We start from the raw sequence: 27,421 nt of genomic DNA on the forward strand, positions 1-27,421 counted from the left end.
ATCCGGATTAACCATATGGGCAACCTGGGCAAGTGCCCAGGGGCCCTTGAGCAAAGAGGGCCCTCAGTGACAAGATGCAAAAAAACAACCTCACTCATCATACATTGTTTTAAATGACACTCACTCTTTGCCATAAATAACACAGCTTTTCTATAGGGTCAAAGTAATATATTTTCCAACCCGTCTCTGTACTGTAGGTCTCACTATGTATGCGCTCAACTTTATTACTACGCGGCAGCGGTGTATAGCCGAATCACAGCCCCACCTTCACTCATGTCACATTTTGTCACGTGATTAGAAAAAATGGATGGTGCCGGTAGCCAAACGCCCAGCGGGGCTGCGAAAAGAAAGAAAAAGAAGAGAGAGTGGCGGCTGCATTAAATAATTTCCCAACAATAAATAGCTTTTTCAAAAAAGCAAAAAGTCACGTAATAGGCCAGCAACAACCACAAGGAACAGTGGCGGCGGCCACGGAGGATGTTGTTGAGCTAGCGAGCAATGTTAGCCTTGAACCTAGGATGCTAACACAGCAGCGGGTAGAAGAGGAGGAAAAAGATGAAGACGAGCCTGACGAGGAAGTCACAGAGCAGGGTGAAGGTTCAAGTTCATCAGAAGTTCCCTGTGTCTCTCAGGACCCTGCACAATGGGGATTAATTACTGGAAATGTCCGGGAGGAGACTTTGATGAAAGGGGCTTCATACTTTCATAATCGGGCAACAAAGTATCCAGCATCTCGGAGGGAGACCGATGCTAGCGGCCGGACATGCTCACTGACCAACGATATGCTGACCAGACAGCTTCACAATGGAGAAATCGTTCAACGCGATTTGATTATTTATTCTCCATCTACCGGAGCAATTTATTGTTTTGCCTGCAAACTTTTATCTACTCACAGCCACAGCAATGCATTTGTTCTCGGCTTTAGTGATTGGAAGCATCCCGAGAGGATAACGGAACATGAGACGAGTGGTGAGCACAGAAAATGCACACTTTTACTTATGCATCGCACTAAACTCATGGGCGCTGTGGATGCTTCTCTAGGGATGCAGGTCGACACATAAAGTCAGTAGGCTACTGGAAGGATGTATTGTAGTTGCAGTGATTAAATTATTGAGTGAGAGGGGGCTTCCTTTCCGGGGAAATTACGAACTTTTAGGATTTGCACATAACGGGAACTACCTTGGAATCCTGGAGCTGCTCGCGCAGTTTGATCCATTTTTAAAGCATAATTTGCAGAAGTTTGGCCAGAAGGGACGTGGTAGGACTTCATACTTGTCATCAACTATCTGTGAGGAGTTTATTGGTTTGATGGGTGACAGAACAAAGGAAGCAATAGCAACAGAACTACAGCAAGCAAAGTATTTCTCCGTCATCGTAGATTCTACACCTGACATGTCTCACGTCGACCAATTAACTTTTGTTTTCCGATTTGTAAGTGAGAAAGGAAAAGTTATTGAGAGATTTATTGGATTTGAACCCATTCACAGTCACATTGGGTCAAGTATGGCTGACTGTGTGATGAAGATGGTCATTGATATTGGGCTGGATCTCTCAAACTGCCGTGGCCAGGCTTATGACAACGCATCCAACATGTCAGGAAAATATAATCGGCTGCAAGCTCATCTCAAGAAAAGCAACCCACTCATACATTACATTCCGTGCGCAGCACACTCCTTGAATTTGGTTGGTGTCAACTGTGTTGAAAATAGTTGTTGTGAAGCAAGCCAGTTTTTTTTATATACTTCAAGCAGTTTATGCTTTTTGCTCTGCTTCTACCCACCGATGGAATAAAGTGTTCACTGAAAACGTCACACTGACGCTAAAATCTCTCCTGTACAAAATGGAGCTGCAGAGGACACTCCACAAGAATTACACTGCAATAAGAGGGGCTTTACAAATGTTGGCGCTGATGACGAAGAGCGTCAGGACACACGGCGAGAGGCCTCTGCGCTGTGTGGCAAACTTGGGAAACTAGAGACTTCTCTGCTGACAATATTTTGGGACACTGTACTGCACCAATTCAACTTTACGAGCACTGGCTTGCAAAAGAAAGACATTGAACTAATGACCGCTGTGCGACTTTTGGAATCGCTGCGCACTTACGTTGCATCACTGGGACATTTTCGGACTTTGAGACATCTGCCCGGTGTTCCGGATTAACTTGTTTCCCGATCAACTTGTTTCCCGATCAACTCGTTTCAGTGGGGTGTGTGGCTTTCGACTGAAATACACATTTCGATCGCTTTCTTCTGTCGTTTACATACATCTTTTGGTATATTTGGCTTCTTAGGAACACGTTGATGCACATCCAGTACCAGTGTGTGAGGTTGTGATTACGATGGCGATATCCGGACGCGAACAGCAAGGACTACAACAAGACAAACGAGTTGCTCGAATAAATCATTTAAACCGGCTATTGTTGCCAGACTTATTACGGAATATCGTTGTTAATGTCCAAGTCCATCTGTGTATACCTTCAGACAGCCTCCAAGTGAAGCACACGGTGTTTACTCACAGTTTGAAAGCAGCGTGGAGAAGTCTTCATCTGTGTTAAACTGTGATCCTCCCAGGGAACTGGGACCCGCCCACGTTAAAATGTGACCCGCCCAGGTTAAATTGTGTTACGATTTCTGTGGCTATCTACCAGCGATCATGTTTAATATGAAAGACTACCCACACATGTATCCCTTATAAAAACGGTATTCCAGATAACATGTGACTGTTACCTCGTTTTGCAAAGATAGCAGCAGAAATGTCATTGGGGATATTTAGATTTTAAAATGCTGCTTGGTCATGAATGTTGGTGTCGGCAAACAATATTACGAATCCTCTATTCAAACATAATATTCAATGTGCATCGACATGAAAATAACAAAAAAGTTCATGCTGGACTCAAACCCGAGTCCCAACAGTAAAAATCAATCATGCCCTGCGCGTTATGAGTGCGCCACGAATCATCACGTCCTAACAAATCACCACAGCTCAATTTGTTACATTAACATCGTCAACAAGTTCTAGAAAAATGCAACCCGACCATCATTTATAATGTGAGCGAATGTATGTACACTTTAAGCCATATAATATACATATTATAGTAGGCATTTGATTTGCTTAGAAATAGTATACTGACTGAGGTCTGTATCAAGCCTCATTAAGACCCACAGAGATCAGATATCCTAGTTTATCAGCCTGCGAGCCCACATTATGTTGTGATAAGTGTTAATTTTACATATAAATGTGTTCTAGTGCAAACATTAACTTCCAATATGCAAATCCGGCCATGTGTTTCGTGATATTTGCCATGCAACATTATGCTGTGCAATATAATATTTTGCCTCTATCTATCTCTATAATAATATATATTCAATGTGACATTTCTGCTGCTATCTTTGCAAAACGAGGTAACAGTCACATCTTATCTGGATGAGTGCTGCACAATACCGTTTTTATAAGGGATACATGTGTGGGTAGTCTTTCATATTAAACATGATCGCTGGTAGATCGCCACAGAAATCGTAACACAATTTAACCTGGGCGGGTCACATTTTAACGTGGGCAGGTCCCAGTTCCCTGGGAGGATCACAGTTTAACACAGATGAAGACTTCTCCACGCTGCTTTCAAACTGTGATTAACACCGTGTGCTTCACTTGGAGGCTGTCTGAAGGTATACACAGATGGACTTGGACATTAACAACGATATTCCGTAATAAGTCTGGCAACAATAGCCGGTTTAAATGATTTATTCGAGCAACTCGTTTGTTTAGTTGTAGTCCTCGCTGTTCGCGTCCGGATATCGCCATCGTAATCACAACCTCACACATTGGTACTGGATGTGCATCATCGTGTTCCTAAGAAGCCAAATATACCAAAAGATGTATGTAAACGACAGAAGAAAGCGATCGAAATGTGTATTTCAGTCGAAAGCCACGCACCCCACTGAAACGAGTTGATCGGGAAACAAGTTGATCGGGAAACAAGTTAATCCGGAACACCGGGCCGTCACCGGCGTGACACAGACATACCAGCACGAGACTCACGGTGTTGGTGGAGCATGAGGTTGTACTGACTGGCAATAAAAAATTCCATGTTGAGACATTCAATGTAATTATTGACAGGTTGCTCTCAGGACTGAGCAAACGCCTGGATGCATACAAAGACATAAATGATCACTTTGGAGTCCTATTTGACATGTGCTGTGATGACACTGATCTCCGCAGACGGGCCAATATTCTCTCCTCGTCATATCCTACTGACTTGGATAAGTCATTAGGAGATGAGCTGATCCAGTTTAGGGCTTTTGTCAGGATTTTTCTCACACTGCCTGTAACCAACTGCGAGGGTGAGAGGTCCTTTTCACAGCTTAAACGCATCAAAAATGAATTTAGGACAACCATGGCTCTGAAAAGACTTTCTTTGATGGCCATCCAGTCTGATCTTGTGAGGGATCTGGATTTTGATGACCTAATCAAAGACTTTTCAAAGAGAAAGGCAAGGAAGAAACACTTCTAAAAGGTAAGAGTCTCTCTCTCTCTCTCTCTCTCTCTCTCTCTCTCTCTCTCTCTCTCTCTCTCACTCTCTCTCTCTCACACTCACTCTCTCTCACACTCACTCTCTCATACACGCACGCACACACACACACACACACACACACACACACACACACACACACACACACACACACACACACACACACACACACTCTTACATCACATATACTGATCACTTAGTTGAGCAATCACACCATTTCACTAGATATTTTACTTTTGTAACTCTCAATGTTTGTAATTAATAAAACTCCTTGGGCCCCTGGAGGTACTAATCCGGCCTTGGGCTAGGGGGGTTAGTTATTTAATCATCACTCGTCGTGCTATGTATATCTGGAGTGATCAGGCCCGAGCCTAGATGACAAACTCAACTATATGCTGCTTCTAATAAACATGTTAAAGAAACACGTGAGTTGTCTGACTGAAATGATACAAGATTCATTGTTCTCTTTCCCACCTGTCACCTTTAGAGCTCCTCAGGAGAGCCAATCACAGGGGAGCTTTTCTGACAGGGAAACAAAAGTGTTTGCTAAATAGTACAATCAAATGATTTAATACTATTTATTCAATGTTTTCTCGCTGAATGTTGGAGCTTAACATTAGTGTGTGATGTTGTTTAGTAACTTTGAGGGATTTAATTTGCCCTCACATTGCATCTTTAGATATTAAATAACATTTGAAAGTTCCTTGGGGGGTAGGATAACTCATCAGAATGCATACTGAGCAGAAATAAACTGCTGAATATAAAGCCAATATCTAACAAATATATTTTTTTCTAATCAATAAATCCCCCACAATCATTTGTAGGGATGGGTACCGAGAACCAGTACTAAGTCAATACCGGTACCTGATTGGACGGTATCGGTATACCGTTAAATAGCAACTTCCAGGTTAAAGACACCTGTGAATAAATGTGTAGGAAAATGATGAATACACTAGATTTTCCAAAAAATATACACAAATATACACTACAGTGACATCTGGCGTCGTTTTTGTAAGAAATGTTCACTTCAGCATAAAAAAGCCTCGGCACGTGACCTCCCGTGTGTGACGTAACATGGGGGAAACAAGGGGGAGAGCGGCCGGTGTAACGTATTAATAAACATGGATCCCAATGTTAGTTTCGACACAGAAGACACGGAAGAAGTTGAACATGGATATTCGAATGCATATGACGGACCACAACCTTATAATTATGAGCCTGCTAGGCGTCCAAGAGACCAGGAGCAGCCAAGGATTAGAAGAAATAACGGCCATCGGAGAGAAATTGAGCTGTGGTGTGAGGAGAACCAGTGGAGAACTGGGCAGCTATCTTGGTGAGTGACCGACGTTAGCTACAGAATGTTAGCTAACGTCACAACACAACATTGTGAAGTTAGCTATCATATATCAGGCTATAACTAAAGTAGCATTGATAATATAGTAACGTTACTGGCAGGACTATTGATACTGATCCATAACAGAAACCAATGCGCAAGTATCAGCCGTATCTCGCATTACCTAATGCAACCCCACACTACGGTGCTGTGTACCGGAGGGGAGACGCGAGATACGGCTGATACTTGACGATCTGGCGGAGAAAGGTTGTGGAGCCTCCGTTGATATGCCGTTGTAAATAGCTTGATGGAAAGCAGGTGTGTAGTCGGGGAGGGTGCACAGCGGATTGCAGCAGGTGAGTGGAGGTTGAGCTGGGAGCCAGGATTGACAGCCACCACGCACACACAAACAACACAGACAGGGGGAAACGTTACCTAATGCAACTCCACACTATGTCTTACGGTGCCGTGTACCGGAGGGGAGAGAGAGAGAGAGCAGCGAAGTGGGGGGGGGGGAGAGATGTAATACGGTTTCCTGATAAAGCTGTGGAGAGTATGTGCTGCAGGGAGGTGGATGCACAACGCACCCAGGAACGAACGCTAGCTCCGGTCCTTTTTACTGTGGACTCGATGTCCTGACAGGCTGGTATTTGTGCAACCTGCACAAACACAATACTGCACCATGATTACAAATGGTGAAATATAATGTAAAACTACCGAAAAATACCAGCTCACTAAAACACAACCGCTCAACTCAACTACTAACTATACCCGCGGTCAGAGAGCGGAGATGTTTACCCTTTGTGATGTAATATGACGCGTTTGACGTATGACCTTAAAAAAAAGCCGTTTTTAAGAGCAGAGCTCAAAATTGCTCCTTTCCCTCTGTATTCCTGCCCTTATGTCTCGTAAAACATATCAAATCCTACATTCACTTTTTTAATTGTAATTTTCAAGCAAGTTTAAGCATAAATGTAGAAAGAAAAAAAACTGCAAGATGCTCTTTAAGCCGCTGGACAAACGGTGCTGCTATCGGTATGTTACGTCTACTGCCTTAGTTTAACTTTAAACCATTCTGGTTGGTTGGGAACCCTCATCCCGTGTGATGTATCCGGTTTGAGACCCCTCTGATTGGCCACTGTAAATGCCACTTGTAGTGGCTATTTGTCAACAACAATACAACTTCAAAAGGCCATTGAGGCACCAGGTATAGTGGATCTTACGCAGATCATGAGTTGGTAATGAGTCCATTGTCCAGACAAGGCATCGACGTTTTTGTGGTATTTATTAGCTTCACCTTGGCAAGAACAATACAGCAAAAGGTGTTTAAATGTTTGCTGAACTCAGCCCTGATACTGGTAAAAAAAAACATAGACCTTCCCGGTGCCCTCCGACTGCTACTGTGCCCTGATTGACTTAAATAAACCCAGCTGTGTGCCCAAATTGACCCATCACCTTCAAAATAAAAGCATTTTAGCTGGAACACAACTTAACTTAAATAATATGGCTGTACATTAATTAATTCTACAAAACAAAAAATAACAAATAAATACATTAAATAAATGTGATAAATACTGAATAGCTTGCACACCACTCTTCATTTCTCTCAACAGCACTCTTATTATTGTTGTGAGACTCCCGCAGGCATGGCGGACAGAGCGAAGCGATCGAAGGTCTGGGTGCACTTTTAAAAAATATAGTGGCCTTAGTGCAAGGTGCAATCTATGTACTCAATTAGTTGCGTGTAAAGGGGGTAACACAAGCAACTTAAAGTCCATGTAATGTCCAAAATAAATGTTATTCTGTGTTAATAAATCGCTTCATCACTTTCCACTGTTTCATTTGACATATCAACCTCAATGATTCTTTCCATAAATACCCCCCAAATAACATGAAATGTGTGCCACTTTCCCGTGTTATTCCGCTCCGGTAGCGAAAAGCTTGCCAGCCATTAACCCAGCTGTGTGACGTCACACGTGGCAAACACCAGCCTCGTCTAGATTGTTTGTTTTGTATCCTTCCGCTATTTTCGCTCAACATATGTGTAACCGGACCTCGCTAAACTTTTTTTATCTAACAATTCATGATGGGGAAGCGATGTGTAGTTGTGAGCTGTGAATGTTTCCTGGTTGCTATAAACATTGATCATGGGTGCTGGAAGATTGTGCACAAAACTCGGGTCAGAATTAAGTTACTACAGGTGTTATGCCAGCTTGAGCTAAATGTCACCAAAGTACAGTGAACTTGACTGAAATATATAAAAGTTGAAGTGAAATAAGTAATGCCAAAAATGAATTACGTCTGAATATCTTTATTATTTTTACCACTTTTAATTATTTGTGGGCTCGCACATACCAAAATAGACTAATGTACACTGCAATAAAGATCAAATGATACAAGTGAAAAATTAACAAAAGAACCCTTTTTTATTTATCAAACAGTAAATTAATACAATCTTACAAACTTGTGATTTGGAAAATGTTGTTATATTTACATGTTTCTTTGGAAAAATAATATTGTAAATGATGTACTTTGTAAATTATTTACATCATGCGAAACCATTTTAACCAGTTCAGCTGCATGACTTATGTCAAATTACAGATTTGGCCATTGAAATCCCCGATAGCGGCCTCCCGGTTCAGGGTAAATCTTCCGTATCTCGGTTACAGCACATGCAGGCAGCGGGACTCTGATTTTTGGGCCGAGTACACCCCAGCACCAACGTACAAACTGTCGATAAGCTGTATATCGATACTTCCTAATGAAAAAAAAGTATACAGATTATAAATATATTTGGAGAAAAATAAAATGTTATGTAGTACTATTATGTAGCAATGGTTACAAATTGGCTTATAACATGATATTTGTATTTTACTTGTACAAAATAAATATGAGGTTATACATGACTGCTTGACAGAATCATAGACCTCTTATATATTTCCTCACATGTGTAGTTGTTTCTTTTCCCAAGCATACATTGAACTTGCATAGGCTACACAGAAAAAATAAAAGCCAAGCTGTTTTTGACTTCTTGAAAGAGTTTAATGGTATCTTTAAAAGTGTACGATATCTGTAGCGACTAAAAGTATTATATGAAAGCAAAGCTGCAATAGGCAGTTGGGTCAATCAATATTTACTTACTGGTGTAGTGGGCCATCAACTGCTCTGTGTTGTTGTTTGTATTGAAGATACGCTATTTTCAGTGTCCAAACACTGAGACAGCCTTCTCTAAAGCCTGGGTGGCTAATAATGCACCTTGGTTTCTCGTCGGTGTCTTCTATCTGGCAGAGTCCTGCACGGGTCTGATTTTCAAGACCCGCTCCCGCCCCGCACCCGTGACGTGCAGTACCGAACCCGCCCCGCTACCCGCACATATTGCCAATTAGTTCCGCAACCCGACCCGACCCGCCGGCACAAGATCCGCAACCCGACCCGAACCCGCATATATATAAGCAGTGACAACGTGCAATTATTAACACACGCAGTTGCATATTTGGCTCAAAAAGCCTGGGATGTTGTTTATTTTCTCCATCTAGGTTGACACCAAAAGCCTCCCAGACGTTGGATTTCGCTTTTGAAGAAGAGTTATTGAAAATGGTGTATTTTCCGCTAGAGAGCTTCACCTCAGCCATTCAGAATGTGGTGCGCTCAGCAGCAGATAGATGCGCTGCAGAGGTTATGATTATGCTCGGTCCCGCGGAGGAGAGGTCTGAGGATTTAAACATTAAACTAAAATATTATTGTTTAAATATATTTATTATGCAACACCCGCAACCGGACCCGCATCATCTTTGTTTTACCCAGAAGCGAACCCGGAAAAAAGCGTTTGAAAAAATACCACCCGCAAATCACCTTTTTTGCGGGTCACCCGTCGGGTACCCGCGGATACCTGACCCGATGCAGGACTCTGCTATCTGGTCAGTAGGTTGCAAACTGTCTATTTGTTCCATCACCTGCCAGATCTCTCTGCAGCATACACATTCATCTGCAGTGGGCATGCTTTCACAGCATTGACATGTACACCTGAATATTGTACATAACATTAAAAAAAAAAAACAATATCTGCCGGACGTGTGAGGAACAGATGACAAATTAAGATCGACATTTAGTGCAGGTCAAATTAAATAAAACAGAATTTACCATTCAGTATTGCCGACTCGAGTCTCGCCGGCTGCGGAATCCGCTTCTCTTTCACAAGTTTCTGCCTCGTATTTCGATTGCCGGGCAGGAGGCTCGTACTGATAAGGCAAGATGCCTTGAAGTGAAAGGCTAGGTTCACTCTCTACTTCTGTAACTGAATCCAGATAACCCACCGAATCTGAGCTTGAATGATCGCTCTCGCTGTCGCTGTCTGAAGTTGTCGCGTTGCTTGCCATTTGGACTGATTTGATCAAATGGCAATGTTTGCCACGTGTGACGTCACCGCTCGTTCGGGAGTGATCGGGGGCGTACTCGGCAAACTTCGGAACCAACATCGGTTTTTAACGTATATGTCATTTAATTATGACCAAACTTTAAACATTTTTATTTATTTTTATTCTGGTGATATCTAAACTACATGTTAAAAAACACCTGTGTTAGATGCATTACATGGCCTTTAATGAAGCATTTGCAAACGAGACACTCATTGAATCTAAAACGGTGCTAGCGATACTGCTCGTGCTAATAGTGCTAGCGGGCTTCAGCCGCGCCGTGTGTAAATGTGACCTGAGCGAAGGCTCGCAGGCAGGTTAGCTGCTGAACACGGGTAATGTGTTTTATTTACCTGAGTGCAGTCTTGCAGGCACATCGCCTTGTCTTTTTTTAGTTTATTAACACTGACAGTGTATTAATGTGAGCTCCTACACCTATAATAATTTGGCCTTTCATTGAATGCTTTATAAACCAGTTAAACTTACAGATGTCATTGTGAATTGGAAAACTGCATTTAAATGTTGTTAAAGGTCAACGTTTCAATGTATGGTTCAGCAATTGTTGGTAGTTTACTAGGAATTGACATATTTTAAGCTCAAATACTTTGTTCTATGTTTAAACCTTCAGACACATTTTGACGTGTTTCAGTTCAGCACATCATTTATTTTGAGATGATTTAAAAGTACAATCCAGAATAATATACGTACTCGCCTTTATCTTTTTGCCATCTTAGCCTTTTGACCAATTTCTTCATATCACAGTTTTGCATGATGTCACTGTAGGACAATGTTTTAAGGATCTCTTGTGGAGCTAGGTTGTCAGTTTGAAATGTCTGGATGAAGATGTAAATGATTTACAAATGTTAAAAAATGTAAAAATAAATGCCTCTTTTCATCCTCTGTCTGAGGGAAAACCCCAAAAAGCATGATAGGGCGAGCCAGGCCCCTTTAAGTTATTTTATTTATTTGTGTCTGCTTCTGAGAAGCTAATGTAAAAGTTATACAGTTATTTCTGCAAGAAAATTACAATACAATTACTGTTTAATCTTCACATCTTGTATTCATGTCTATAATTTTGAGCACCAAATTATTGAAAAGTATCGATAAGAGTATCGAAAAATACCGATACCGATAAGCAGTACCGGTACCGGTACCGGTATCGATAAAATCCTAACGATACCCATCCCTAATCATGTGTAACACATTCTTTTCTGGGTCTGTCTTTTTTATTTCAAATGTTATATTATTACAAAGAGTTCCAGTGTTTGCGTTTCTTTCAGTTTCCCAGCACACCATGCAGAGATATGAACTTTGCTAGCACCGGCTTAATTTATAATTAGTATCAATCATTATATGAATAATATATGAAGTATTTTCTGAAACTTTCCAGGATATACAGATTATAAGAAATGATGGACCCATGAATAAAATGTGCGCATCAGATCAGAGGTATCAGGGACATATTTATCCCACAGCGTGCACTATTTGTATTGTCTATTCATAGTGCATCCTTTCGGAACCTGTGACCCCCGACAATAAACCTCTCTACTGAGAGCATCCCCACTCTCATAAATCAAATGTAGAGTGCACACAGCCTGCAGGGTCAGGGGTCTGCAGGCTGGATGCTCAGCAGGCTGTGTGTGAGCGGCAGGGTGAAGAGCCTCTCCTCCGGCTCCTGCTGGGCGCTGTGCTCCACCCGGCACCTGAACCTGGAGCCCCGGTCCTGCTTGGTGGGGGTGAGTTTGAGGAGAGTGTACATGGAGTAGAGGCCGTTGATGTTGAGGCTCGGGGGGGTGTTGAAAGAGGGAACCTCCTCTCCATCTTTAGTCCAGGTCACTGACACGTCCTCAGGACAGAAGTGTTTGAGGCACAGCTGCAGACAGCAGTCCCCCCCCAGCAGGGGACACGGCGGCTCGCAGTCGATGAACATCACGTCAGGAGGAGTCCCTGTGCACAGGGGGGGGTTTCTCTTTTAGCATGGATACGTTTCCACACTCATTTGAATATCATACATTTTCATTTTGTTAGCTTTCATTTGGCCCTGCATAGACTCTCTCTCTCTCTCAATTCAAAGGGGCTTTATTGGCATGAAAGTTAAATTAAACAATGTTGCCAAAGCATCACAATACAAAATAATTAACAACATTAACATACATTTCAAATGTTTACATATTATTGAGGATATATATATATACAGTGATGCAATTACATTTCAACACACGTGTGTGTGTGTGTGTGTGTGTGTGTGTGTGTGTGTGTGTGTGTGTGTGTGTGTGTGTGTGTGTGTGTGTGTGTGTGTGTGTGTGTGTGTGTGTGTGTGTGTGTGTGTGTGTGTGTGTGTGTGTGTGTGTGTGTGTGTGTGTGTGTGTGTGTGTGTCTCATTCACTGTCCCTCAGGTTGTGGCATGTGTATACATATTGGGCAGCAAGGTGTGCCTTGTCTCCTTCTCCTAGGAGTACTCTCAGTCTTGAGAGGTCATTAACCTCCTTGAAACCTGGGAATACAGAGTTCAACTTGTTCCAATAAATGCTCCTTACTTCGTTGAATGTTTGGCACTTCAGGAGGAAGTGCATCTCTGTCTCAGTCTCACCTGTCGTACAGTGACCACATATTCTTTTCTCTTTTGGTTGCCAGGATCTTTTGAGTCTTCCTGTTTCGATTGCCAGTTTGTGGTCACTGAGCCTGTACTTGGTTAGGATCTGTCTCTGCTTTCTATCTCTGACAGTAGAGAGATATTCTGCCAGCTCATAATCTCTGTTTAGAGCCAGGTAACATTCTAATCTACTTTGGCTTTTAGTTTCTTCTTCCCAATGTTGTAAATAGTTGTGTTTACATTGTGTTATAATGTGTTTGACTGTGATTGGTGTTTGGAGAGCAGTGTTGTTGAGAGACTGGTCAGAGTGGCTCTGAGAGGGGGCAGCTAGCCTCAGCACCAGCTGACATAGGGGACTCTTTCCTGGGTTTAGCTCTTGGCTTTGGAGGGCTTTGGAGTGGAGGGTGTCTCGGGGGCTGGATCTAAGGGGGTTAAAGAATGTCAGTGCTCTCTTTTGAGTGTTAATGATCAGTGGGTATCTGCCTAATTCTGCTCTACATGCATTTGTTGGTGTTTTTCTCTGAACACGTCAAATGTATCTGCAGAATTTTGCATGTAAAGACTCTGTTGGATGTTTGTACCAGCGGGTATAACTCTGGTGACTGAGTGGACCCCATACTTCACTACCGTACAGCGCAATGGGCTGGATCACACTATCAAATATTTTGAGCCAGATTTTAATTGGAATTTGGACATTATAAAATGTTCTCTTAATTGCATTTAGAGCTCTTCTGGCTTTTTCTTTGAGTGCATTCACTGCCATGTTGAAACTTCCTGATGCTGTTATGGTTAAACCGAGGTAGTAGGGGTGTAACGGTACACGTACCCGTACCGAATAATTTCGGTACGGGCCCTTCGGTTCGGTACACGTGTGTACCGAAGTGTACCGAACTAATATAATGTAAAAAGTACAAAATTGAGAACGTGAACAACTTTTTGGAAGTAATCTCAGGTGCTGCATCGCAGCATTCAGAGTAATTTGCCCACATTGGGTTCAACGCGTCATAGAGCGACCAAGTCATTTAATTGGACGAGAGGCATACTATGAGAGCTTATTTGCCTATAAATAGTCAAAGAAACGCCTTTTCATTCATTCATTTTGACTGACTGCATGAAGAAGATCGCAGGAAATGACAACAGAACAGCTAAAAAAAACATCTCACACCATGTCAGATTTTGGTTATTTTGGGGAGGTCGAGATAAATCATATTGTTTGGTGGATGCAGTTTGAACCAGAGTAGCAGCATGGAGGTCGGATCGTCACCAAAATAAATAAATAAGTGGTCCGAAAAAGGTTATAATGACAAAAAAATACACATAGCCTTCCTCAGGCAGTGTGTTTGTACCGGGGACAGGAGACCCCCCCCGTGATGAAAAACTGTAAGAAATGATCGGGGAATCCCTCCGGAGTGGAGTCATGACGACTGGATCTGAATTATGTTTTTTGTATTTGGTGGTTTGTGTCCCAGCTGTCGATCAGCTGTGCGCAGCGTCTCCACTGCAGCCTGTGCATCTCAACCCCCCCCCCCCCCCCTCCGCAGCAACTCTATATCCACCAGTTAAAGGAAATACAACTAATGTGTTCTGTTGTATTAGCTGTACAATTTACCACATATGGTGCTCTTAGTTTCCATACCTCCTGTGTTTTACGAGCGACTTATCAAGTCTTGGCAAACGGCATAAAACACGATTAAACATGTATTAAACATATATAAAACCATGCTCGTATCTACAACCTATAGAAATGCAAAACGGCATCAGTTTAGACGGAATTCTGTCCTCCTGCTTACCGCATCATTTATGAGAAAACATTTCATAACATTAACACAACATATTCGAGGTGGTTTTAAATAACATATCCGTATTTATTTATTTCTCCCAGTTATATTTTTGTGTGCACTGAGGAGTCTCAAACAGGCGTTTGTTAAATAATTTTAAGATTGGCTTTAATCAATGTTTGAAAATGAATTCTTCATATATGATAAATGAGGTAACATTTTATTTATGGTATTATTTCCACATATTTCTCTCCATTCTTCCTTCTGCCAACGGTGTCGCAGTTTCTCGTCTCTCCCGTTTTTGTGCTTAGTGCGTACGCATGGGTTAGAGTTTACGTGGAGGACCGCACGTTTTCCCGTCAAGTTAGTATTTTATAAATCGCAAACATTGCGTAGAAACTGCCGTACGCCATTTTTTGAGCGTATATCCCTTTATAAATGAGGCCCCTGGTCACAGGGATGCGTTCAAATGTAGTCAGTAATTTGAGGAACTGTCGAAATGGCGAACGCAGATAAAGTTGAGCTCGAAAATCCTCCAGCATCAATGAAGTCTCCGGTTTGGGAACATTTTGGTTTCGCAGTTACGTACAAGGATGACGGACAAAGACAGGTGGACCGAACCAAAGCTGTTTGTCGGCATTGCTCAACTAAAATTGGTTACGCGGCTGGCAATACATCAAACTTGCACACTCATTTGAAAAGGCATCATCCGAACGTGAATATCACCGGTACCAAAAGAAAAAAGACTAAAGTGCAAACCCAACTCCCGCTAGCATTTAAGCCTCCACCACTCGAAAAAAGTTCAGACCGAGCCAAAGCTATTACAAACGCCAAATATCCTTATGTTGCCATGTTAGCAAAGCGCTACCCGGCTGTATCTGCTACCTCTGTCCCTAGTGAGAGGGTGTTCTCCACAGCAGGAGACATTGTTAGTGCCAGCAGATCTGCCCTTTCGGCAAGCAATGTGGACAAGTTAATTTTTCTTTTTAAAAAAAACATGAAAATACAATGACAAGCAAGTCATAATGTCAAACTGGCTGCTTAGGTACTAGTACAGTAAAGTTCAAAAACAGATTATTTCAGTTCATCGAAATGCTGCACCTTAATGTTTATTTTATTATATTTTGTATTTATTTGAGTGAATATTCACAGTTTAATAATAATAAAAAACCCAAAACTAATAGTTTATGTTTTGTGAGTACTAGTACAGTAAAGTTAAAATACAGATTATTTCAGTTCATCGAAATGCTGCACCTTGATGTTTATTTTATTATATTTTGTATTTATTTGAGTGAATACATTATTCACAGTTTAATAATAATTAATTAAACCAAAAAATATTTTATGTTTTGTGATAAATTTTTCTGCTGTACCGAAAACGTACCGAACCGAACCGTGACCTAAAAACCGAGGTACGTACCGAACCGAAGTGTTTGTGAACCGTTACACCCCTACGAGGTAGGTATAACTCATACTATGTTCGATGATATGATTATTTATGGTAAACTGGTATTTGTTCTCCTGACATCTGGGGCGTTTTTGGAAAACGATGACATTAGTTTTCTTCATATTGACTGCCAGGGCCCAGTTCTTACACTACTGGTCTACTATGTCCAGCTGTTGTTGTAGTCCTTGTTCAGTAGGAGAAAGCAGAACAAGGTCATCGGCATAAAGCAGACACTTCACCTCTCTATCTAGGAGGGAGAGGCCAGGAGCAGCACAGTGATCCAACTGAACAGCAACTTCATTTATATATATATTAAATAAAGTGGGACTTAAATTGCAACCGTGACGAACACCTCTTTTCTGGGTGAAGAATTCAGTTTGTTTGTCTCCAATTTTAACAGCACACTTATTCCCTAAATACAGTTGCAAGAAAAAGTATATGAACACTTTGGAACTACCTGGATTTCTGCATAAATTGGTCATAAAATGTGTTCTGATCTTCATCTAAGTCACAACAATAGACAAACACAGTCTGCTTAAGCTAAAACCACACAAACAATTATATGTGTTTATTGAACACACCATGTAAACATTCACAGTGCAGGGTGGAAAAAGTATGTGAACCATTGGATTTAATAACTGGTTGAGCCTCCTTTGGCAGCAATAACCTCAACCAAACGTTTCCTATAGTTGCGTATCAGACCTGCACAACGGTCAGGAGGAATTTTGGACCATTCCTCTTTACAAAACTGTTTCAGTTCAGCAATATTCTTGGGATGTCTGGTGTGAATCGCTCTCTTGAGGTCATGCCACAGCATCTCAATTGGGTTGAGGTCAGGACTCTGACTGGGCCACTCCAGAAGGCATATTTTCTTCTGTTGAAGCCATTCTGTTGTTGATTTACTTCTGTGCTTTGGGTCGTTGTCCTGTTGCATCACCCATCTTCTGTTGAGCTTCAATTGGTGGACAGATGGCCTTAAGCTCTCCAGCAAAATGTCTTGATAAACTTGAGAATTCATTTTTCCGTCGATGATGCCCAGGCCCTGAGGCAGCAAAGCAGCAAAGCAGCCCCAAACCATGATGCTCCCTCCACCATACTTCACAGTTGGGATGAGGTTTTAATGTTGGTGTGCTGTGCCTTTTTTTCTCCACACATAGCGTTGTGTGTTCCTTCCAAACAACTCAACTTTGGTTTCATCTGTCCACAGAATATTTTGCCAGTAGTGCTGTGGAACATCCAGGTGCTCTTTTGCAAACTTCAAACGTGCAGCAATGTTTTTTCTGGATAGCAGTGGCTTCCTCCGTGGTGACCAATTTATGCAGAAATCCAGGTAATTCCAAAGGGTTCACCTACTTTTTCTTGCAACTGTACATTGATTTAACCAGATCATTTTGCCCCCTATACCACAATGTAGAAGTCTATAATAGAGCCCTTCGTGCCAAATAGAGTCGAAAGCTTTTTTGAAATCAATGAAACAAGTGAATATCTTACAATTTTTTTGTTTGGTGTACATGTTTGTTAACTAAAGTGTGAAGGGTATATACATTGTTGGTGGTGCGGTGTTTTGGAAGGAAGCCAATTTGATTTTTACTCAAGATGGATTGTTGGTTAAGGAAATCTTGTATTCTTTTATTTAGAATACTACAGAATAATTTCCCCAGACAGCTGCTGACACAGATGCCGCGGTAGTTATTAGGGTCTGATTTGTCTCCACTCTTATGAATGGGGGAGATGAGCCCTTTGCACCAGATGTCAGGAAAACATCCTGACTGCAATACGATATTGAACAGCTTTAACATCGTACCCTGGATCTCTGGGGTGCTGCATCTGAGCATTTCGTTTTTAATGCTGTCTGGGCCACAAGCTTTCCTTGGCCGGAGAGATTGTGTCTGTCTGGTCAATTCTTCCCAAGTCATTGGGAAATCAAGGGGGTTTTGGTTGTCTTTAATAGTTTCTTCTAATGTTTGGAATTTTTCTTTTGTAATACATTAATCTGAATTCATTAGATTTATTGGTATGTCTTTGTACAAACTTACAAACTTTCAAAATCTCTCTCGCTCTCTCTCTCTCTCTCTCTCTCTCTCTCTCTCTCTCTCTCTCGCTCTCTCTCTCTCTCATGACAACATAGAGTAGAAGTATAAAGTAGTATTAAAGGAAATTACTCAGGTGAAGTACAAGTACCTAAAAAACGTAAGTACAGTACTAGAGTAAATGTAATGAGTTGCTTTCCACCACTGTAGGAAGTCAATAGAAGCTGGTTTGCTCAAACCAACAGTAAGAGGTTAGGTGGAGCTACCTTGAGTGTTGATGTGGTACAGGGCGTCCTTGTACCCCGGAGCAGGGAAGCTGGAGTGGTAGACCCGGCAGCTGTAGACGGCCCTCTCGTCCTCTCTGGCCATGAGCAGCTGGATCTTACTCCACAGGCTGTACAGCCGGGTGTGGTCCGAGAAAGGTCCGAAGTGTGTGACCCCACAGACCGGCTCCCCGTCGTTCCTGGACCACTCCAGGTCCACCTCCTGGGGGTAGAAGTTCTCCAGCCGACAGCAGAGGACCAGGCTCCTCTCCACCTTGGGGATCTGAGGGATGCTGTTGATCTGGAGGAAAGACGGCTCCACTGCAGGGGTGACAGTGTGGTGAGAGGGGGGGCAGCCGTGTCATTCACAGGAGGAGAGAATAAAGCTCAGAACATAACTATCCATCTGTTGAACAATGACTCTGCTTTTGAGGTGAAGGGTTTCCAAGATAACTAGTTTTGAGGTTTAAGGATAACAGGTGAAAGGATGACCTTAACGGTCCTTAAGCAGTTACACAATTGATCTCACTGGTTCTGATAAATAATATAACGAGGTTATACAAATCCTTATTAAAGGAAATGTGCTTCTATGAATTTTTTGCTAAAAGGATCTTGACTAAGTGAACTTGTCTCGCTGATTTATTCTTGCATTATGCACATATTTATGTATACGTTTCCTTCATGATAGCCTGTGACTTCAATTCAAGTCAATCAATTATTTTATATAACAATGTGTCAAATGACAAACTGAAAACAATGTGAAAGAAGTTGCTCATAGAAGCTACAAACAAAGTCACCAATAAAAAGTAATGTTTGGGATACAGTTACTTAGAAATGATTACAATACTGAATCAAAGTATATCGTAGAAATGCTCCCTAGTTGCTGCTGTTACAGAACGCTCCACCTCCTCACCTTTCACCCGGACTGTGGTCACTCTGGTGATGCTCTGGCCCCTGCACAGCACCTCACACTGGTACTGGGTTCGGTCCTCAGAGACGGTCAGACACACGGTCAGGACGGATGTGTGGTGTTGACAGTCTGACAGCAGACAGGCCTGGTCACTCAGATCCCCCCCGCCCAGCAGAGAGCCCCCCTCTGACAGCTCCTCTGAGCCTGCACTGAGTGTAGACCACCTCACTCTGAGCTCCCGCTGTCCAGCTCCTCTGATGGTGCATCTGAGGTCCGTCTGCACCTGAGCATAAATGATGCTTGGTTTGCTGATCTCAGAAACACTTGGTGGAGCTGAGGAGAGAAATAGGACTGTTGTTGCACAGATAAGACAAAGACAATAAAGGGTTTTCTTTTCATTCTGAAAGTGTGTCGAACTTGGATCATTTATTATAGAGGAGAATAACGCCACTACAATCAATAAACCCTCCCCCCACTTTATTCTGATGGCTGTACAGTCACCATCAATGAAATTAAGTTCTTGGAAGAATTATGATGAGAAATGCCCACTTGTATTGTACATCCTGGTTTGTCCTTATATTTGAAATGTAAACATTCAATAAGCTTATCACATGTTTTAAACATAACCTCACTCTGCGAAGTAGCCTTAAGATGAAGGTTATGAAATTAAAAGTACAAGAATTCTCTCAGAAATATTGTCAGGTAACAAAACATTCTGACAAAAGGGATGAAGAGGATGTAAGTACATCTTCTTTGTGGGCAAATTCCAGTCTTTTTTTCTAGAGAATAACTTAAATCCAGGCAGAAGGTAAATGCCCTCTGGTGTGTTGGACCACTGAAATATTTCAGGAAAATTTGCATTGGAATGAATTTGGGTTTAAATGTCTTCCATCCGTAGCGACTTCAGGTAACCAACAGAAGTCGCTCAGAGGCTGATGTCAGCCGTGCCTCTGTCTGACATGCAACAAAAATGAGTTGCTGAGATCAAAAAATGCATTCAACAAAATGTTGATTTAATTAACAAATTATAAAGTGCAAAAACATGTGGTGCAATTAATCCAGCTATAAAGAATTTGTCGTCAACAAAAAAAAAACAGTGACCCTTTTCACCCTCTCTTCCACACACACCTCACAGAGGTCAACAGCTGATTATATTGTCCAAGAGTTCCGCCCATACTCATGTGAGCCAACTGATCCAACCCATAATGAATCAGAAAAATAAATATATAATGATATTATAAAGAAAGACCAATACTAAAATGTAAACAATCAAGAAACAGAAATCACCACTCTGTTCCTACTCCATCGACAACCCTTATTGAAGTGAAAATAATATGTGCTATAACAATCTCCATAACACCTATTATCATCACATCCACACTCTCACTTCAAACTCAGGCTAGACTTGTTGAATAGTTTAAAGAGTAAAAATGCACTTTGGTTATACTGAGACATACCCTTACACAGATAGGCGTAGAGAAGCAGAGCCCCTCCGATGGCGGCACTGACCAGCAGCAGACTGGTGACACTGGTGAGAGCTATCACGGTGACATCACTGTACACAGGCTGGGGTGGAGCTGCAGGGGAAAGGGATGGAGAGATACAGTGGGGGGGGGAAGTATTTAGTCAGCCACCAATTATGCAAATTCTCCCACTTAAAAAGATGAGAGAGGCCTGTAATTTTCATCCTAGGTACACTTCAACTATGAGAAAAAAAATGCCAGAAAATCACAGTCTGATTTTTAATGAATGAATTGGTAAATTCCTCGGTAAAATAAGTATTTGGTCACCTACAAACAAACAAGATTTCTGGCTCTCACAGACCTTTAACTTCTTCTTTAAGAGCCTCCTCTGTCCTCCACTTGTTAACTGTATTAATGGCAACTGTTTGAACTCGTTATCAGTATAAAAGACACCTGTCCACAACCTCAAACAGTCACACTCCAAACTCCACTATGGTCAAGACCAAAGAGCTGTCAAAGGACACCAGAAACAAAAAATGGTAGACCTGCACCAGGCTGGGAAGTCTGAATCTGCAATAGGTAAGCAGCTTGGTGTGAAGAAATCAACTATGGGAGCAATTATTAGAAAATGGAAGACATACAAGACCACTGATAATCTCCCTCGATCTGGGGCTCCACGCAAGATCTCAGATGAAAACCAAAATATAACTTTTTGGTAAAAACTCAACTAGACGTGTTTGGAGGAGAAAGAATGCTGAGTTGCATCCAAAGAACACCATACCTACTGTGAAACATGGGGGTGGAAACATCATGCTTTGGGGCTGTTTTTCTGCAAAGGGACCAGGACGACTGATCCGTGTAAAGGAAAGAATGAATGGGGCCATGTATCATGAGATTTTGAGTGACAACCTCCTTCCATCAGCAAGGGCATTGAAGATGAAACGTGGCTGGGTCTTTCAGCATGACAATGATCCCAAACACACCGCCCGGGCAACGAAGGAGTGGCTTCGTAAGAAGCATTTCAAGGTCCTGGAGTGGCCTAGCCAGTCTCCAGATCTCAACCCCATAGAAAATCTTTGGAGGGAGTTGAAAGTCTGTGTTGCCCAGCGACAGCGCCAAAACATCACTGCTCTAGAGGAGATCTGCATGGAGGAATGGGCCAAAATACCAGCAACAGTGTGTGAAAACCTTGTGAAGACTTACAGAAAACGTTTGACCTCTGTCATTGCCAACAAAGGGTATATAACAAAGTATTGAGATGAACTTTTGTTATTGACCAAATACTTATTTTACACCATAATTTGCAAATAAATTATTTAAAAATCAGAAAATGATTTTCTGGATTATTTTTTCTCATTTTATCTCTCATAGTTGAGGTATACCTAGGATGAAAATTACAGGCCTCTCATCTTTTTAAGTGGGAGAACTTGCACAATTGGTGGCTGACTAAATACTTTTTTGCCCCACTGTATATATAACATATCATAAATGTGTATTTGAGTAGGAAACAAGGTTAAATGAGAGTCTACATAATGACAGAAAGAAGAAAAAGCAGCACCCTGAACAGTCAGTGTGACAGACGTGTTGTACGGCCGGCTGTAGGTCTTGTGGTCCACCTGGCACAGGAGGCTCATCTCTCCACCCTTCACTGCTGACGAGTGCATGGTGATGCCACTGCGGATGCTGAAGGTGCCATCTGCATTGTGAATGGCCATTTCGGTGCAGACACGGGACAGGGGGCTTAACCCTGCGAGCACAGTGCGGGAGCCATTCAGGATTAGCCACATCACGGCCAGTTTCTCTGGATAGAAACCTGTGATGTCACACTGTATCGTCTTCTCCTCCCCCTCCGTCACTGCTGCCTTCTCTGGGAGCAACACTGAAGGCCGCGCTGGGGGCGGGAGCAAAAACATTACATTGTCATTTTTGGGTGGGGTCTTACTCCCTAAAATGTAACATAAAAAACGTCCCTTTCTGGGATGAAACTTTGAAGCACGCTGACATATTGTAATGAAAATATTATCAATTAAACAGAACGTAATAAGTTGGTGGCAGAGGTGGGAGAAGTACTCAGATTGTTATGGCCTAGAGATATTGGACCCCAAAGCAAAAGGCTTCGAGAGAAAGATGGTCAAAAACAAAACGTTTATTTTAAGCAAAGGCACAGGTAACGGCAGTGGAGGCAGGAAGCTGGCTGGCATGGAGACAGAGAGGACAGGAGACAAAAATCCAGGTGACGAGATCACAGGGACGAGGAGAATGGCGAGACACACAGGAGGGTCGAACACAACGGAATGATCTGGCAGGGAAGTGGCATGAGGACCGGGCTTTTATGTCAACAGGTTGAAGAGGTGAGTGAAAGGTGTGCCTCATCTGCTGCTGGGAGGAGCCAGCCAACTCCCTGTCACACACCAGCCCTGCAGTGAAAAACAGAGGGGGGAGACAGAAGAAAACACAAAAAAAGCACACAACAAAACCAAAACTTAACAGAATCATCACACAGATCCTGTACTTGAGTAAAAGTTGAGTCGGAATACTCTGTTACAAGTAAAAGTACTGCATTCCAAATGTTACTCAAGTAAAAGTAGAAAAGTATTCTCATCAAATATAGTTAAAGTACTAAAAGTAAAGTAGTGATTGTGCAGATTGTTCCATTTCAGAATAATATATATTATATGTTTTATAATGATTGATCATGAAAGTGTTCTCAAAGCTGTTAAAGGTGCAGCTAGTTTGAATGACTTTGTATACTGCAGGGTAGCTTGTGAATTTACTCCAGTACCGAAGTTCAATAGCACCCCACCCCCCACACTTTATAACTTCACAATTGGCTATAAAAAGCAGTATGGGTAATTATGTTGGCACAAAGCCTCCATAAGAGCAATCTGAGACATTTGGAGGGAGATCTGTGACAGTGTTTCAAGGAGCAGAACATGTTGTGCTAGCGTGCGTGACACAGATCAGAGTAAATACCAAGGACTTCCAGTGAGGTGGTCTCTGTGTAGACCACAGGGGTGATGATTCTGCAGGAGTACAGCCCTTCATCTCCCACAGTCACATTGTGGAGCTGCAGAGAAGCATCACTCTGTAGCAGCTGCATTCTGTCCACCTCAGAGCCCTCTCTGTTCACATGCGCTCTTCCATCCTCAAAGGTGTACACTACGCTCTTCTCTGCATGTGTATCCACCACGTTCCACTCAATGGTGAGAGTGCTCCACTCCACCAGCCTGGACAGCTTACCAAACAGGCAGCCCAGAGTCACATCTGCCCCCACCAACACACTGAGCTGCCGAGTGGTGTCAGATGAGGAGCCTGGAAACATGAGAGTGAAGTTTGCAAAAGAAAAACAGTCAAATAAACTGCACAAGAGAAACAGCTTCCTTCTGAAACAATGCTGCTTACCTCCACAGTGGCAGACAATAAGCATTACTTGAATCATCACTTTTATATTCTGTAGGTGCTGCATTTGGACGATGTCAGAACATTATGAAGTACAGAGTGCTCGCACAGCTCAAAGACATTCCCTGGACTGAGGGTCACGTGGTAGCTGTGTGAGGATCATGTTCAGTAGGGCTGGGCGGTAAACATTCACCTGGTTTCTCAGGAGGTATGAATCATGGAGTGCTGTTCTAATGCACCTCCTCCTGGACTCTGACCTGGGGCTGACACCTCCTCCTCATGGAGCCCAGACTCATACTTTCATTTTTCTCCCAGTAGGACTCCTCTGCTCTCTCTCTTCTTTCTTTTGTTAGAGCCGTTATCATTCAATAATGATAGAGGTCCCTGGTCTTCTTATTCTAGTGGGAATATTTCAGCAAAACATATCTAAGCTTTCAAAAGGCATATGTCCAAAATCCAAAGATCTGTTATCTGTGTGCAAAATAAATGCATAATGAGCTGCATATCATTCCTGGTATGATTAAGTGTTTAAAAAGGAACATATCTCAGTAACAGCACTGATTCAGTGAAAGATAGCTATGTAACTACAACTAGGATCCACATAAAGCCTACCTATAACCAGTTCAAAAGAAGAAAGGATTTGAAGTCAGGTAAATAATGTCATCATAACATATTTTGACCTGATAAGCATTACATTCCTGAATGCTTACTTTATTGTAAGCAACAGCCTCTGAGGTCTGTGTAGCGTTAGTACTAAATGTGAAAGTATCAGTAAATATGGATGAAGGTGCTGATGAACCATGCTAAATCTCACTCAGTATGTAACATTTCACAGGTGCAAAACAACATGCTTTTTCGAACTCCATATTTCTATTATATCTGCCTCCCATGAGAAGAAAAAAACAATTTATTCACAACATTTTTTTATTTTATGTTGGATATTTTCTGCACAATGAAAGCTTTGTAACTATAACTGATTTGTATAAACATGATCTCCAGAGGCCCTGAACACAGAACGGATCTTCACCCCACCATGGACCTCTTCCTCCCTCTCAACCGGACTTCCTCAAGCTTTTTAATGACCGCTAAGGACTTCTTGGATGCCGCTGCGTAGCTCTTCAGCAGCCTCTGGAACAGCGCCTCTGTGTGGGGGTGGGTACTGAGGAAGGCTTTCTCCAGCACGTACAGGTCCACCCCCTTATCCTCGGGCAGAGCGGAGATGTAGCTCAGGCCGAAGTCGATGAGGAACAGCTCTGACACCCCGTCCTCCGGACCGCATCTCAGCAGCATGTTAGAGGTGGTCAGGTCTCCGTGGATTACGTCCTCATCGTGCATTCTGGCCAGGACCTGCCCCACTCTCTCAGCAAGCGGCTCCAGACCCTCACAGCGAGCAGATGGGGGGGAGGAGGCGATGTGGTCCCGCACAGTCGAGGAGCCCACAATCTCCTCCAAGAAAATACTGTGGGATGTGTAGTCCACAAAATAGACTACCGGGACAGATATGCCTGAGGAGAGAAGACGAAGAGTTTTATTTAAAACGTGTACGTTGGCCTCTTAAGATTCAAAATCAAATAGTAAGGACCCTGTGTTTTCTAGCATCAAATCATAAGGACGTCATTATTCTACATTTCTTTATTTTCAACCAGATCAAAACCAAAAAAGTACATGTCTGCGCATCTTTACATACTTTCTGACCTCTGAATCTGTATGTGCCTATAGAAAATGGGTTACTACTGAAAAACAAGGAGAACAACAATATCAATAATGAGTGTTTTCAGTTTTCAATCTGTTAATATATAACAGTAAAAATACAGATGTCACACAGGACCAATACACAAGGATTGTATGTCGAGGTGTCATGTCTCAGGGTTAGAGCGGCCCCAACATTTACATCTTTGGGGGAAAACTGAACAATTATTCACATAGCTAGTAAATAAATAAAAAGAAAACAAACATAGAGGACTAACTTCAGCTGTGAATAAATCCCTTTATTGTTATTTCATTTTGCATGGTTGATTCTAAAAGAGAAGGATTATTATTCTGCAGTTTCAAGTTTGGGATGTTGTGATCTCTATTTTTCAAATGTTATAAAATCCACAATTAATAAAGGTGATAACAAAAAAATCTTTATACACTATAAAGTTTTGTTTTATATCCATGTTGTGTTCTTCCAAGACATCTGCACAGCTCCATAGTGGAACACAACCCACTAGTCTCTCTAACAGGCAGACAGTGCGATGCAGCCCCAGCACGGAGAGCGGTGTTCACTTCTGTATTGTAGTTAGGTCAGTGAAAATTGAATAAGCTACTTTTATTTAATGTTAATGAGTGGTCTGACACTGACCCCTCAACGGTGTCAGTGTGTGGGGGGGACTCGCCTGCTCGGCGGCACCGCAGCACGGAGCGGACCTCCTGCACCGTCCTGCGGTGGGTCAGCTTCTCGTCCAGCAGCGGGTGTCTGTACTGTTTCCGGAACCTTTCCTTAACAATAGTCGGCCTTCCCAGGAACCTTGCCCGGTACACTCTGGCTTCTGCTCCCTGTTTAAGTAACTCTGCTTTACTGAGGAACTCTGGGATCGCCGCCATGCTCTTCTCCTTGGCCATGTTTACTTCCGGTTTTCTTCTTCTTCTACGCTCTGTCTGTCTGCTGCTGTGTTCACACAGGCTCCCCCTGGCGGCCACAGATCAACACATCTCAACTACAGAGAGAAATGAAAACAAAACACAGTATTGAGTGAATCTCGTGAGTTTCATGTATTTTCTCACGAGAAACTCAGTTTATACTGTGTTTTGTTTCAATTAATGTATCATTTAGTTACAATTATGTGATATATCTGAACAACAAAGTGGTCAAAAATCGTTTTATTCATTTATTGGATATTTTCAAGATCGCTTTTTTCGTTTACATTTTAAGAATGGCGTTTATCTTTTGTAGAATGAGTTCTTATTTTATTTTATTTATTTGGGTCTACAACAGATGATACAAATGTCAGTAAATAGGCCTTCAACCCCTGTGCTTGCCTGCAGTGGTGGAATTACTCTTTTTTTACATGTATTTGTATACTGTAGGCCTACTTAAGTTAACAAATGCGTGTATTTTACTTGAGTATTTTCCCGTTATGGTACTCCATACTTTTACTCTATTACATTTAGTAGACAAATGTTATATACTTTTTATCACACTACAGTGCAGAGGTAATGGTCTACTTTGTATGGGCATAGATTTGTCTCATAATTATTTGTGTGAACATAAAAATAATTTGTG

The 27,421-nt window shown here is 42.1% G+C and overlaps 1 protein-coding gene and 1 gene segment (V, D, J or C); both read right to left on the bottom strand.

Moving 5' to 3' along the window:
• Window positions 1–8,156: 8,156 nt before the first annotated feature.
• On the bottom strand, window positions 8,157–24,924 carry LOC307039462 (immunoglobulin heavy constant gamma 4-like). The segment is given in 7 exons: window positions 24,350–24,924; window positions 23,731–24,069; window positions 22,316–22,648; window positions 20,752–20,871; window positions 19,298–19,627; window positions 18,388–18,705; window positions 8,157–12,220 (listed from the first exon to the last, which is right to left on the bottom strand).
• A 138-nt stretch (window positions 24,925–25,062) lies between these two features.
• Window positions 25,063–26,813, bottom strand: tp53rk (TP53 regulating kinase). Its single transcript, XM_079681561.1, has 2 exons — window positions 26,535–26,813; window positions 25,063–25,661 (listed from the first exon to the last, which is right to left on the bottom strand). The coding sequence occupies exons 1-2, from the start codon at window positions 26,758–26,760 to the stop codon at window positions 25,180–25,182; spliced, it is 708 nt and encodes a 235-aa protein (XP_079537687.1). The 5' UTR covers window positions 26,761–26,813; the 3' UTR covers window positions 25,063–25,179.
• Between the last annotated feature and the right edge of the window lie 608 nt (window positions 26,814–27,421).

Source organism: Notothenia rossii (assembly GCF_949606895.1).
Source record: "Notothenia rossii genome assembly, chromosome: 5".
Classification (NCBI taxonomy): Eukaryota; Metazoa; Chordata; class Actinopteri; order Perciformes; family Nototheniidae; genus Notothenia; species Notothenia rossii.